Below are 13,329 nucleotides of genomic sequence, written 5' to 3'. Positions count from 1 at the left end.
ATGGGGATTGAATCTTTCCGAAACGTAAAATGGAAGTTTCTTCTGTGAAATTTTAAAGAAATTTCCGAGAACATTTCCGAATTTTTGGAAACTCCGCAATTTGCACATCTTTACATTCTTAGTTTGAGTTTAGGTACTATTATAAGTAACATTTGATATTTGAAAGAAACTAGATGATGTTTTGGGAGAACATATACTATTTTTGGGTTATCAATAATCAATATAGCAAAATGCCGTTATTCCGGCATTTTGCTATTGATAACGAGGAAAATGATGATGATCAATAATCAATTTAGAGTAATTTACTTTAAATAGGATAGTTGTACAATTTTTGGTTATTGATTTATAAAATGTAGATTTATTAATTTTAATGAACACTTACTATGTTCAGTAAAAGAAAGTAATTTTATAGGTAACATTGTATTTTACATTATTTGGTGGTCAGTGAACATAGCACTTTTTTATTGGGAAGATTATATATAATTTAAATTTTTGAAGTATCACAAATCATTTATGCCAATAATTATTCAAATTAGTTACTCTCTTCACTTAACTTAACATACAATTTAAAAAGATACGGACCATAAGGCCCTCTAGAGTATAATTTACAGTTGATATTAATCCTCAAGTCAAGCAAGGAAAACGGGTTACATTGTATGGCAAGTTCCATTCAAAGTGATCAATTTTAATTACTATTGACACTTATTATAATGCAAACATATTGCAGACCTATTCTCGTTGTCACCGTAATCGATCTACGGGTATACTACATAATATAATAGCCAAAACCTTTGACTTACAAGTATGAATATTCAAGAAAAAACATTAAAATGAGGGGTCAACCATTAATTACGTCACACGAGAGAATTTAAAAAATCAAAACAGTTTAGGTCCTAAACATAATCGCAATAAGGACATCATGGTAAGGCCCCAGTGCAGATTATGTCGACATTTTGGCGTATTCCACTTTGTAAGAATCAGATACTGGTTATGGCAGTTATGTGCCAGCTTTGTTGGATAAACACAAAAAGTATGTAGATCTCGATGACACCAAGAATAAGTCCTCTGGTACTGAAATACTACCGAAGTTTGGCTTGCCTTTGCTGCCAAAGCGCGTACTTCGTACAGGCCACGTCTATCATTTGGTTGATGTGTTTCGTAAGTGATGTCGCTAGTGGTGTCAGGTCGTGAAGCATTTTCTCCTGAAATAGAAACAGACATTTAGCTGTCACCTTAGTTTTTGGGCCGAACAGTAAAGCCGGTTATGCTATTGTCGGCATACTCCGCATCAAAATGTATCTACGAGTATCTGTATTGTACATACACACTAAGGGCTGATTTAGACGACGCGCGAACTCATTGAGGACTATTAGTTACATCCAATTCAGCCGACCAATCAAATACCGCAAACGCGCGAACTCGTATGCGATTTTAGTTACATTGAGGACTATTGGTTACATCCAATTCAGCCGACCAATCAAATACCGCAATATAATGAAACTCGCATGCGAGTTCTCGCACCGTCTAAATAAGCCTTTAGGCCTGAATAATGTGTGATACGCATTCTGATACTCGTGCACCTTATTCATTTAGGCATATCTGATGGCGAATGTATACATGCTAAAACACCCCCGTATCACAATATCAAGGAAGAGTAGTATTTTTATATTGACTTGTAACCTATCTTCAAACATATTTTTTAATTCACGTTCGAAATTCAAATCTTACTGTCTATTTGTTTGCATAACGACAGTACCCGCTCCTTAGGGTGGTATTCCACCTGTCATTGCGTCTCCCTCTATCATTAAGCAAAATGTGAGACGCAATACACATTGGACAAAGAAATTGGATAGATGGAATACCACCCTTAGAATTAGCTTATCAGACACGTCGTCACTTGTTTTTGCTCGCAGACAGCTCATTTATCTTTGATCAAAGTTTACTCGTAAATGAATGGTACTCTGACTATTAGGGCTCATTTAGACGGCGCGCGAACTCGTATACGATTTTATTTACATTGCGGACCATTGAGGTTACATCAATTCAGCCGATCAATCAAATAACGCAATGTAATGAAACTCGCATGCGAGTCCTGGCACCGTCTAAGCTAAGGGCTGATTTAGACGGCGCGCGAACTCGTCTGCGATTTTAGTTACATTGAGGACTATTGGTTACGTACGTCCAACTCAGCCGACCAATCAAAAACCGCAATGTAATGAAACTCGCATGCGAGTTCTCGCACCGTCTAAATGAGCCTTAAGTGAGCCCTTAGGTAGTACCTCGAACGGCCTCAGCTTGACGTTCCTGAAGCGCAGCAGCGCCTCGTAGAACTTGTCTGCGCGCGCGCTGTCCGCCTCCTGCGCGGGCGCGGCCGGCGCGGGGAAGCAGCGCCACAGCTCGCGCAGCAGCTCGCCCGCCGACAGGTACATCCGGTTCAGCTCGGACTTCACGTCGGCCGGGATTAGTTCTGCAAGAGTAAGTATGTGTGCATAATAGTAGATTGTACAACAAGGGCATAAAGTGACCCATTTTTAGCCGAGGCAATTTTTTGGTCTCAGCGAAGCGAAGACCAAAATAGTAGACGAGGGTAAAAATGGACATTTATGCCCTTGTTGTACACTCTGCTTTTCACTTCGATTGCGATTGCGAAATTTATGTGTAATTCTAGGCAGAGGATATTAAATACCTCTAAAATATTGTAATAGCTCTAAAGCAAATATAAAATATTGTAATAGCCTCTGAGGATAGAATATATATGTTTGATGTTAAAATGAAGTCCGCCACTTATTGACCGAGCGTTAGCGAAGGCCTCCGTTTCAACTTGGGCAATTGTACGCACGTTTTCATATGTCCGGATGTTCTCTGCAGGTCGCATCTCTCAACAATTCTAGTAACATTTTGTAAGCAGGTTCGGTTGTAATTTTTTTTTGTTTTTCGGAAAAGGTTCAGAATGGTGAAAATAGATGCCCGTAAGGTCTATGGCACTAAAGACCATTGTGAGTTCGCGGTGATAATGACTCAACGAAGTAAGTATTCTTTATTATTTTAACATTCTTTAATCTTATGAAGCTTATCGCGAGGTCTACAGCTCACAGAGCCAGTAATATTTTCATGTTTTGGCATGGTGACAGTGCGATGGTACCCCGCCCTTGTGCTACAGGCGCAGCTGGGCCGGCTACTTACGCGCCATGGCGGCGGCGTGGTGCTGCCGCATGAGCGCGCCGCCGGGGCTGAGCTCGCCGAGCGCGGCCACGCAGCCCGCCGCGCCCACGCGCATCGGCCGCGCGCACTGCTGCCCGCTCGACCACGCCTGCCCACAAACAAGGAACACTCAAGGTAAGGCTGCGTTTCCAATACCAAAGAGAATTTAGACTAGAGGAATTGTCAATGTAAATTATGTAGTCAGTACATTTACTGCCATCCTTCGACACAAATGATTAACACTTTCGAGAGTAGGCCAAAGGTATGGCGCCATTGCTCGAAAAGATGGCACCTTACCTTTGGCCTATTGTCGAGTAGATGGCGATACTTTTTGACATTTAACTAATTTAACACATATCAGTGAAAAAATAAGGATCAAAGTCAAATGGCGTTCTAAAAGTGTTAATCATTTGTGTCGAAAGATGGCAATAAATGTACTGATTACATAATTTACTTTGACAATATTCCTCTAGTTTAAATTCTCTTTGCCAATACTGATGTGCGCGGATCCGTAACGAGAGATGTGTTTGTTAAGTAACAACCTTTCCTCGCTCAGCGTGAAGTGATTCTATTGGTTCTTAACAAACAGATCCCTCGCTACGCATCCTCGCAAATCTTTGGTGGAAACGTAATAGACCGGGAGATAGTGACACATTTTACTGGGTCATTTGTACCAGTATGGCGGTTCGTCAGGGGTCTAAGCATGTAATGAAGGAAAGAAAAATGATGGTCATAGCGCTGGAACCGGCGGCCCAATCGCGTGGGCGTTAGTCGAACGTGTCGGATAAAATACGAGTGTCGAACGATTTTTTCCACAAAAATCCTCGTATTTTCCGATAGTCCATAAAAAAGAAGTAGGCGGTAGCGTAATGCCATACTTCTCCGGTGTGACTTACAGCCCGCCATACTGAGGCGAACACATTAATAAAAAAAAACAATTCAACCATTTGTGCCAAGCTAATTTTTGCACAGGTGATCATCGTCGAGCAGCCATTCATGGACATCACCATGCCATACTCTTCGGACGGTTCCAAATGGCCGCCATACCGCCGCAAGGGAGTTAATTTTTTTTTTTTGTTAAACGATTTGTACCAGTATTGCATTTAAATTTTTGGAAAGTATTTGATAAAATGTCACCGTTATTATAATTGCCATACTTATAGTAGGGGGATAAAGTGCTGCCATACTTGAAAAACTTATTTAATCGACACGTTTCAAAAATACGACTATGTATACGTAAAATAATTTTTTACAGCATGGCATCATCATATTCTGTTTGTTTGGATACAATTGTACCTAAAAAAATATATTTCAGATTATAACTACGGGGCGGACGACTGTGAGACTTAAGCCAAGACTTAAAACAAAAAACAATTTTTTGACGATTTGTACCAGTATGGCATTTGGATTTTTGGAAATTATATGATGCAATGTGACCATTATTATATTTGCCATACTTCTAATAGGGGGAAAAAGGGACACCATACTTGAAATAAAAAAAAATAATTGTACACATTTGCCACCTCCTACAGGTATGGCATTATGAGATTTCCATTTATGATCACACAGAAAGTCTTGAAAAAAAATTACAAGATGGTACAAATCGTTTAGCAATAAAAAAAAATTAACTCCTTTGCGGCGGTATGGCGGCCATTTGGAACCATCCGAAAAGTATGGCATGGTGATGTCCATGAATGGCTGCTCGACGATGATCACCTGTGCAAAAATTAGCTTGGCACAAATGATTGAATTGTTTTTTTTTATTTAATGTGTTCGCCTCAGTATGGCGGGCTGTAAGTCACACCGGAGAAGTATGGCATTACGCTACCGTCTACTTCTTTTTTATGGACTATCGAATAATACGAGGATTTTTGTGGAACAAATCGTTCGACACTCGTATTTTATCCGACACGTTCGACTAACGCCCACGCGATTGGGCCGCCGGTACCAGCGCTATGACCATCATTTTTATTTCGTTCTTTACGTACTTAGACCCCTGACGAACCGCCATACTGGTACAAATGACCCAGTAAAATGTGTCACTATCTCCCGGTCTATAAATAACAACGTCAGCAAATGAGCATGAGGGACGAACTCGGCCATAAAATAAGTCACCCTATTCTGATCGAAAAAAACTTCTAACCGACTAATTTCTGACTAATAGGGAATATTACGCGAAACTCTGCGTAGGGGGCGCCACTACCACAACCCATCACAATCTGGGGCTCTACCGCGAAACAAGAAAATCGAAATTTCGTTATCTAACCTCTCTCTCACTCTTACATATTCGAGCGATAGAGGCATATAACTAAATTTCGATTTTCGCGTTTCCCAGTAGGCCCTTGTTAACAAACCGCCTTGATGCATCAATGTCATATTTTATTGTCTGTGATAACTTGTCAAAAAACAGTTTAAGGCACGGTATGTATAAGTTGCTCTATGGTTTAGTATAGGCGCTAGTGCTGCACTCTGGCGGCAGAACATTGCAGTAGGGGGTATTACTGTTAAAGTTAAAACTATTCTGAAATGAGCCTAGTTACTGCATTATAAAGAGTTGAGATTCATTCCCGTGGAAATTTTCCACCTCATCGGAAACTATAGCGAGCTGCAAAATTACATGGACTCATTAAGAATGACTTCATTAAAAAAGTGGCCATACAGTTTTGTCTGGGTGTAAAAAACGTGGTAAGCCTACGTTTGCGGGCGTGAATTTTCTTTATAGTTCTACTCCTTCACATTTATTGTCTACGTCAAAATTATTTAATTTCCAAAATTTACCTGACATATTGAAGCTAGAGCCGACAAAGGCGGTGGGTGATTCGTACTCGAACTTGATTGATTCACTTGTGACGACGGTCCTAATAAATACCTTTCAATCTGTAAAAGAAACAAAAGGAATTCAAAAACCTGATTGTACCTTTTGCTTAACCTTAACCGAGACAAATTACTCGTTAAAAATTGGCAACCCGTTTGCGTTGTAGCCTAAGATGCGTTCAAGACATAGACAATACTAGTAGTTTATGTGACTGCTACATAATGAAAGGCATTAAAATACGAGTGTGGGTTTATGAAACGAATGAAATGAGTTTCATAATAGTATCACACGAGTGTTTTAATGCCTAATTATGTACAGTTACATACACTGCTTTATCTACACACATATTATAAACTTTCTATGATATATTCACTAACCTCATATTACAGCCGACATTGGGGCACTTTCCTCTCTGGCGGAACTCGCGGATATGAGATGGCGTCTCCGAAATATCTTTATCGCACATTTTACACGAAACTTTTGTTATAGTTACTTTAAAAACAACAAGACAAATTATTTTTTACTAACAAACTAATTAAAAGATAAACTGTACGTCAAATGGCGGCAAATGAAAACTTTTTTCACGCATGTCACGCATCCGTAGTTTTTTTTTTAATTCAAAGACAAACTAGAGTCGGGGTCGATTACCATATCGTCCGATACCAACTTACAAGCGAGATTTGTCAATATTGTATGCAATTGTCATTTGATTTCGAATAAAACGTCATCTCGACTGATATTAGAATAGGGGTCAAATCAAATTGCCTTTTTTTCCAGAGATGTTCGAAATTTGAATGTCATTACCAAATCGATTTTGATATAGTAATGAAGCTATTACCACATTTTCACAGATAAGAAATTTGCTGTAACAAAACAGTTTATCGTAATGTGGGCCATTATTTACGGATTTTGAAGGTATCATAGAGAGTTTATGATATGTGTGTAGATAAAAAATAATGAGACAAAACAAAGGAGTTACAATATGTGACGTTATCATGTAAAGGTCGCCGACGCGACGGCCAACTAAAAGCGAACGGGTACTAGCTTTAATTGCAGACCTTGTAGATATCTACTTTTCCTGTAAGGCGCCAAATTACTTATTAAATCCATTCTCATAATAATGATAATGAGCCACAATAAAATACGCAAAGTACCTATTTTAACATTTTTAACTGACTTAATTGATCGTAGTTTACCTTGGATAAAAAAAAAGCGCTGGTGGCCTAGCGGTAAGAGCGTGCGACTCTTAATCCGGAGTTCGCGGGTTCAAACCCCGGCTCGTACCAATGAGTTTTTCGGAACTAATGTACGAAATAATATTTGATATTTACCAGTTGCTTTTCGGTGAAGGAAAACATCGTGAAGATACGGGACTAATCCCAATAAGGTCTAGTTTACCCTCTGGTTTGGAAGGTCAAATGGTAGTCGCTATCGCTTTCGTAAAAACTAGTGGGATTAGTTGCCAAGCGGACCCCATGCTCCCATGAGCCGTGGAAAAAATGCCGGGATAACGCGAGGAAGGAGAAGAGTTTACCTTGGATAATTTCAGTTCCTGCGCATCTTCATTCCTATTTGAATCTTCTAGATCCTCATAATGTATCTTCTCTAATATCCTCCTTCTCTTGTCGACGGGCTCTGAAGCATTTTTTTCATCAGCTGGCCTCTTCTCAGCGGTGCCATTTGTTTCTTTAACCCCATTTTCTACCACTTTATTGTTATTGTTTGTAGTTTTACTATTGCTATCACTACTACTAGAATTTGTTTTTTGACTAGCTTTGAGCACCTGTTGAGACAAAAAGTATATGTATTATTAAAAAACAATGCATCACTGGTCGCATTAACTTTTCTCCTAGTATAGTTAAACCACTCATAAATTTCGTTTAACGCTTATAGTGCAGAGGATGGGCTCACAATCCAAATCTGACTAGTATGGATCGGGATCTGGGTCTTAATCCGTCGGATCTTCTGTCGAATTTGGATCCGGATTGCAAACCCTAATGGCGCATTCATTTTAAGATTGGTTACAGGTCACGCCAAATATCTAGTCCAATCTACAGTTGATTCGCTACATTCGCGAATACTCGCCTCATGTCTCGAAGGGCCAGTTCTGCAGTGGAATTACCATTTTCTCAATCACATCAACCCATTAGACACAGTAAGCTTGAATCTGTATTGCGGGTACTAACAACACAGACTTAAATATATAGAATAAATCCTAAATAGAATGTTTCCAGAAACCATACTTGCCATAATAGAATGTTGGTTGAATCGTTTGATCATATTCCTATGTATGGACGTGCTGTCTCCTTTATCTTTCTCAACGGGGGCGTCGTCGTCCGTGGGTAAGAGAGGAATAGGCTCCGAGAATTTAGGCAGGTCCACCTGAAAATGTTATGTAACAAGCTTATGATATATTTTGGAGAAAATGAGGTGCATACTAGTGCATAGTAACTATTAAAGTCAATGGAATCTAAAGATTCCAGAGAGAAGAGACGCGAGGAAGAAGAAGAAGAATAAGGAATCTAAAGATTTTCACATTAGCCACTCCAAATTTAAATGTCAGAGTCAATATTCAAATAACTAAATATACGCGGCAACTTTGTGCGTCGTAATTTTCTCGCGAGGTATTTCGTTCTGTGTAGACCTGTGTAGACTGTGTTTATTCGTCAAGATACATCTTGCCGTACAGCCGACCGGGCGTGAGCGTTGCCAAACTAACCCGACCGGTGTCGATGAAATGCGATCTAACTACTAAATTTATAAGCTTAAAATTCCTTTGGCATCCCTTAACGCGCACTTCGGCTCGGTCGGGCTCGCATGGGTCTGTGCTGAGAATGGTACATTACTTTAGATGAAATCAAAAGGGAACCAAACCGTGAGGTCCAGTGTGGTGTGTCTCATAGCTGAGGCAATGGCGTGGTCGTCTAGTTTTGCACATTCTCCAAATAAATCTTTGCTGGAAGATGACGCTATGCGGTCTCTGTAATAAAACGATACTTAATGAAATGAAATGAAATTATTAATAATACCTAGGGATGTAACGATACATGATTTTGCCGATACGATACCGATACGATACCGATACCGATTTTTGAAGTAAATAATCGGCGATACCGATCAGATACCGATATCAATGGCATAGTAGTTAGTTAATAAATCAAATAAGTAAATAAGGAACTATACTGCTATAGGTATATACTTAATATGCATAAAACATATTTTGTGAAGTGTAAAAAACAATCAACTGTAAAAAAAAAGAAAAATGCCATATCAAAATCAAAGAAAACATTTATTTATCAAGCAAAAGTAAATGAAATCAGTGATTATAGTTCACTTTAGGTAGATTTTTGTTAAGGAAACATAGTTTATTCAAATTATTAACAGCGTCGTTCGTTTCGCGCTCTTTTCAAACTGTTATATCGGCTGAATTTAAATCGGCGATGCCGATATATCGGCCTGCCGATTATATCGGCCGATATATCGGTATCGGTATCGTTACATCCCTATTAATAACAGAGTTACAGGTATGTTTATTACATTCATACTATTAAACTTTTATAAGCCAGGAACGTGAACCGCGATGGTAGGTATTAAACTTAAATAAAAAAGAAGTAGAATTCAATATCTACTGCATGGCTACACGTTCTGGTATACTAGAAGGGCTATGACTATGCCATTCGGTAGCGTGTTGCTTATACCAAAGAGTTATTATTGATTGTTACGACCCAAGGTCATACCTATAGTAAGTACCTTTTTAAGTTTGTTGAAATTTAATTTAATTTGAATCTGAATAGAGTTGCATATGTTTTGTTTTGTTCAAATGTCTAACAAAGCAAAATCAACTCTATTTTCTACACAACAGGTTTAAATTTGACTAGCAAAATTTTGTCTTAGGAGGATATAATAACAAAAATTGTATAACACAATATTTACCTGTGAAAATAATGAGATTGAAAGAATTTGGTCCAGAATTCCGCTTCAGTCATCTTATTGGGCACATAGTCTATATGTTTCTTTCTGACGGCAGGGTATGTTTTGAATATAGCGTCTATTATATCCTGTGTGAGATTATATTTGAGGCCATTGCAGCCATCTGTTTGGGGCTGGATGTCCGCTAGAAAAGCTCCGGAGACACCTACAAAAATTTGAAGGTCTAAATTTGATATGTCTGCAATCAAGCAGGCCTCAGAACCGGTTTGGTTTTGAAACCCGAAATAGCCCAATATTTTTAATTATTTTATGCTCCTTATGTAGGACTGAATCATGTATTTAGGTAACAACTTCGTATTATTACATTGTCCCATTAAAAATGAAATAATATACCATAGACGTAAAAGAACGTAATAATACCGGTATTTTTTGTATGAAGTAAAAACTGGTTCCGAGCCTTGCAATCAAGTTGATAGATACTCTAAAAATTCATGTTGGTTACTCTGTATTTGAACATTGGTCTTTTTAATCAATATATTTTACAGTTATTATGCAATGAGCATAACAAGCAAAGCTTAACACAGATGACACTACCATTTTATTTCAAAAAAACATGTATTTAATCAAGCCCACTGCAAACTATAAACCATATACTACAGACTTTTGTATGTTATTTTACTATGTTATGTTTGTAAATGAGTGTGATGAGTTCATGATCAATTTTACATCACTTACCTGCCTCCTGCTTAATATTATTACATTCAGTATAATGTTTCAAAGTGGGTGTGTTCCAATACTCTTCACTATTAATCACTTTTGATATCACTAAGTCTTCATATAAATGCTTCAGAGTTGGATGAAGAGACAAGAGCCTAGAAGAGAGAACATTAATTACTTGGCTATAACATATATCAGTACATTTTATACCAAAATCACTTACTTATTCTCATAATAGATCTTGTGTGCATTTACAAATTAATAATGTATTCATTAAATATTAAAATAATTATAATTATGAATATTTTATGCAGAAAATAATCTTATGATTCTTCCCCATGTGTCGAGTGACCCATACCTGGACTTCATCTCTAGTTCTCCATCAATTTGCCTCTTAAACTTAGGTAACAGATTCACCAGCAACCCTTTCACCTGGTCCCGATCCTTAGCCTGCGCTTCTGGGCCCGCAGGATTGACGAAGTGGAATGTGGAACATGTTCCATCATGGAGCACCACTTGCAGTTGCACTTTAGGCTTACCAGCTGGTGATATCTTTTGTGCTAAAAATTAATCAGTTATTATTTATTTTACTCTATTATTTCTTACTGTAATGCATGAAGTATTATATTGGAAGATCTTGTAACTACTATTAACTTGTACTTCTATGTATTAAGAATACTTGTCCCTACAATAACTTTGGTACAATAATAAGTTATACACTTACTTTTTATATCAGCATATTTGTGCGATACAGCAACAGTGTCTCTATTTTCCAGCATCCATGCCAACCTCTGATTCATCACATACAAGGTACCGTCACCCTTCTTATATCGTACGTAGCTTACGCTCAACAAAACGTCTTCCGAAGACGTTGTCATTATTACAGTATTTAAGCTATGGGTGTATTGTGTATTAACCCAAAAATGCTGTTGGTTTTATTACTCTAATGAAAGAGGTATAAATATTGCCCCATGACAATTAGAGTTCAAGATCACGGACACTGGGTCAACTCAGGTATAGTCGAGTATACATTTAGTGGGTAAATAAATAGTTTGGTCCAAATTCCGTGGTTGAAATGCTAAAATACAAAGCGATGAAATTATGAAATTATTTAACTAAGACCACATCAGTCGACCATTTGCAGTTTTGACAAAACTGACATGACAGAACACACATTACCATAGACAAATTAACCGTTTTTGTACTAATGTGGTTTTTGACTTGCAACATTTTTGTTTAAGTCTATGATAACTAATCTTGAATGAATCCAAATGTTGATGTGTTAATGTCATTAAGACGAAATCGGAGGACCGGCGCGAAATCGCATTTTCTGTTTTTCGCTCCTAATTTTTAAGCCTCCTCCACACTCGTGCGAGAATCGCGGCGCAAAGCCGCGAACGCGAGTGTGGAGTCCTGAACGCAGACCTGCGAAATCGACTCCACACTCGCGTTCGCGGCTTCGCCCTCGATTCACGCGCATAGTCTGTAGGGGGCTTTACAATAATAAAAAAATTAGAAAAAGTCAAGCGTCCCCTACGTTTGAGTTGTTTCATCATAGTTATGGGAAATAAATATACATCAAATAATGTAAAAATATTTTCTTAATGTCAATATCCAGAGAGGAAAAAGAGGATTACGTTTAGTGATGTGCCGTGGGAATTTCCCGGGAACAAGGAATATTCCCATATGGGAAATTCCTGGGAAATTTCCCGGTGTTCCCGGGAATTTTCCCCAAACAGGGGGATATTGAAACAGATTAAGTGTATTACTTTAATTATTTTAATTAAAGCTAGCTATAACAAGTAACTGCGTTTAGTAAAATAAAGTAGCCAAAAACCGTTATATGCAAAGTGGCTTCCCAAAAAAAAAACTTGGAAAGTGGTTTTGCTTACAACATTCACCACTTTGGATGTTTAAAAAAAAATATGGCATCACTTTAAGCCTCCGATATACTTGAATTCGAAATTTTAACGAAAACGACCATTTCGAAATTTTCTCCATACAAATAGATACAATTGTTTTTTAATCTCCAAAAAATTATGGCTACAGTTTTTTTTTATTGGATATTTTGGTAATGTAATGCAAAAACATTCACAAAAACACGTCCTTAACACTCGTATGTAGAAGAGTTTCTTGGTAAAAAGCTTACGGAACTCCACTATTATTATTAGTACCTAACTTATTTTCACCCTAATTAAACTGTGATGATTTGTATAGATTTTGTTGAATAATGGCGTATTATTGTAAAAAAAGAAATATTTTGGCCGGGGAATAATTCCCAGCAACTATGGGGAAATTCCCAGGAAGAATGGGAAACTTCCCGGGAAGAATGGGAAATTTCCCGGGAGTATAGGGAATTTACGTAGGCGGATGAGATACAGTTTATAATGTTTTTGAAAAAAGTTTAAGATGATAAGTGTTGACTGAATTTCTGATAATATCATATGGGAAATTTCCCGGGAACGTTTCCGAGAAAATTCCCACCTAGCGAAATTTCCCGGGAACGGCACATCACTAATTACGTTTGTATGGAGAAACCGCCATCCGAGGGCCCATAATTTCGGATAATCATTTTTTCTTCGAGGCAATTACTCCGTTCTCATATTTTGCGTTGCCTATAATTTCCCGAAATCATTTTTTCTTGTTGGCGATTTTTTCGTTCCCAT

General features: G+C 38.0%; 1 protein-coding gene across 1 annotated transcript; it reads right to left on the bottom strand.

Annotated features, from left to right (window-relative positions):
• Positions 1 to 373: 373 nt before the first annotated feature.
• On the bottom strand, positions 374 to 11,852 carry LOC134795182 (general transcription factor IIH subunit 1). The gene is made up of 11 exons (XM_063767013.1): positions 11,388 to 11,852; positions 11,022 to 11,223; positions 10,682 to 10,818; positions 9,950 to 10,151; positions 8,891 to 8,996; positions 8,264 to 8,398; positions 7,551 to 7,799; positions 5,980 to 6,078; positions 3,184 to 3,310; positions 2,280 to 2,467; positions 374 to 1,202 (listed from the first exon to the last, which is right to left on the bottom strand). The coding sequence occupies exons 1-11, from the start codon at positions 11,539 to 11,541 to the stop codon at positions 1,080 to 1,082; spliced, it is 1,722 nt and encodes a 573-aa protein (XP_063623083.1). The 5' UTR covers positions 11,542 to 11,852; the 3' UTR covers positions 374 to 1,079.
• Positions 11,853 to 13,329: the final 1,477 nt, after the last annotated feature.

Source organism: Cydia splendana, chromosome 1 (genome assembly GCF_910591565.1).
Source record: "Cydia splendana chromosome 1, ilCydSple1.2, whole genome shotgun sequence".
Taxonomy (NCBI): domain Eukaryota; kingdom Metazoa; phylum Arthropoda; class Insecta; order Lepidoptera; family Tortricidae; genus Cydia; species Cydia splendana.
This window is presented reverse-complemented; position numbering and strand designations above follow the sequence as displayed.

Bases quoted from the DNA above. Each gene is read 5' to 3' on its own strand.
- LOC134795182 (XM_063767013.1), bottom strand. From the start codon at position 11,541: ATGACAACGTCTTCGGAAGACGTTTTGTTGAGCGTAAGCTACGTACGA. The intron at 10,152-10,681 runs GTAAGTGATGTA...AAATTTTTGTAG, and splicing joins TAATATTAAGCAGGAGGCAG to GTGTCTCCGGAGCTTTTCTA. The intron at 6,079-7,550 runs GTAAACTCTTCT...TTTCTTTTACAG, and splicing joins AGGAACTGAAATTATCCAAG to ATTGAAAGGTATTTATTAGG.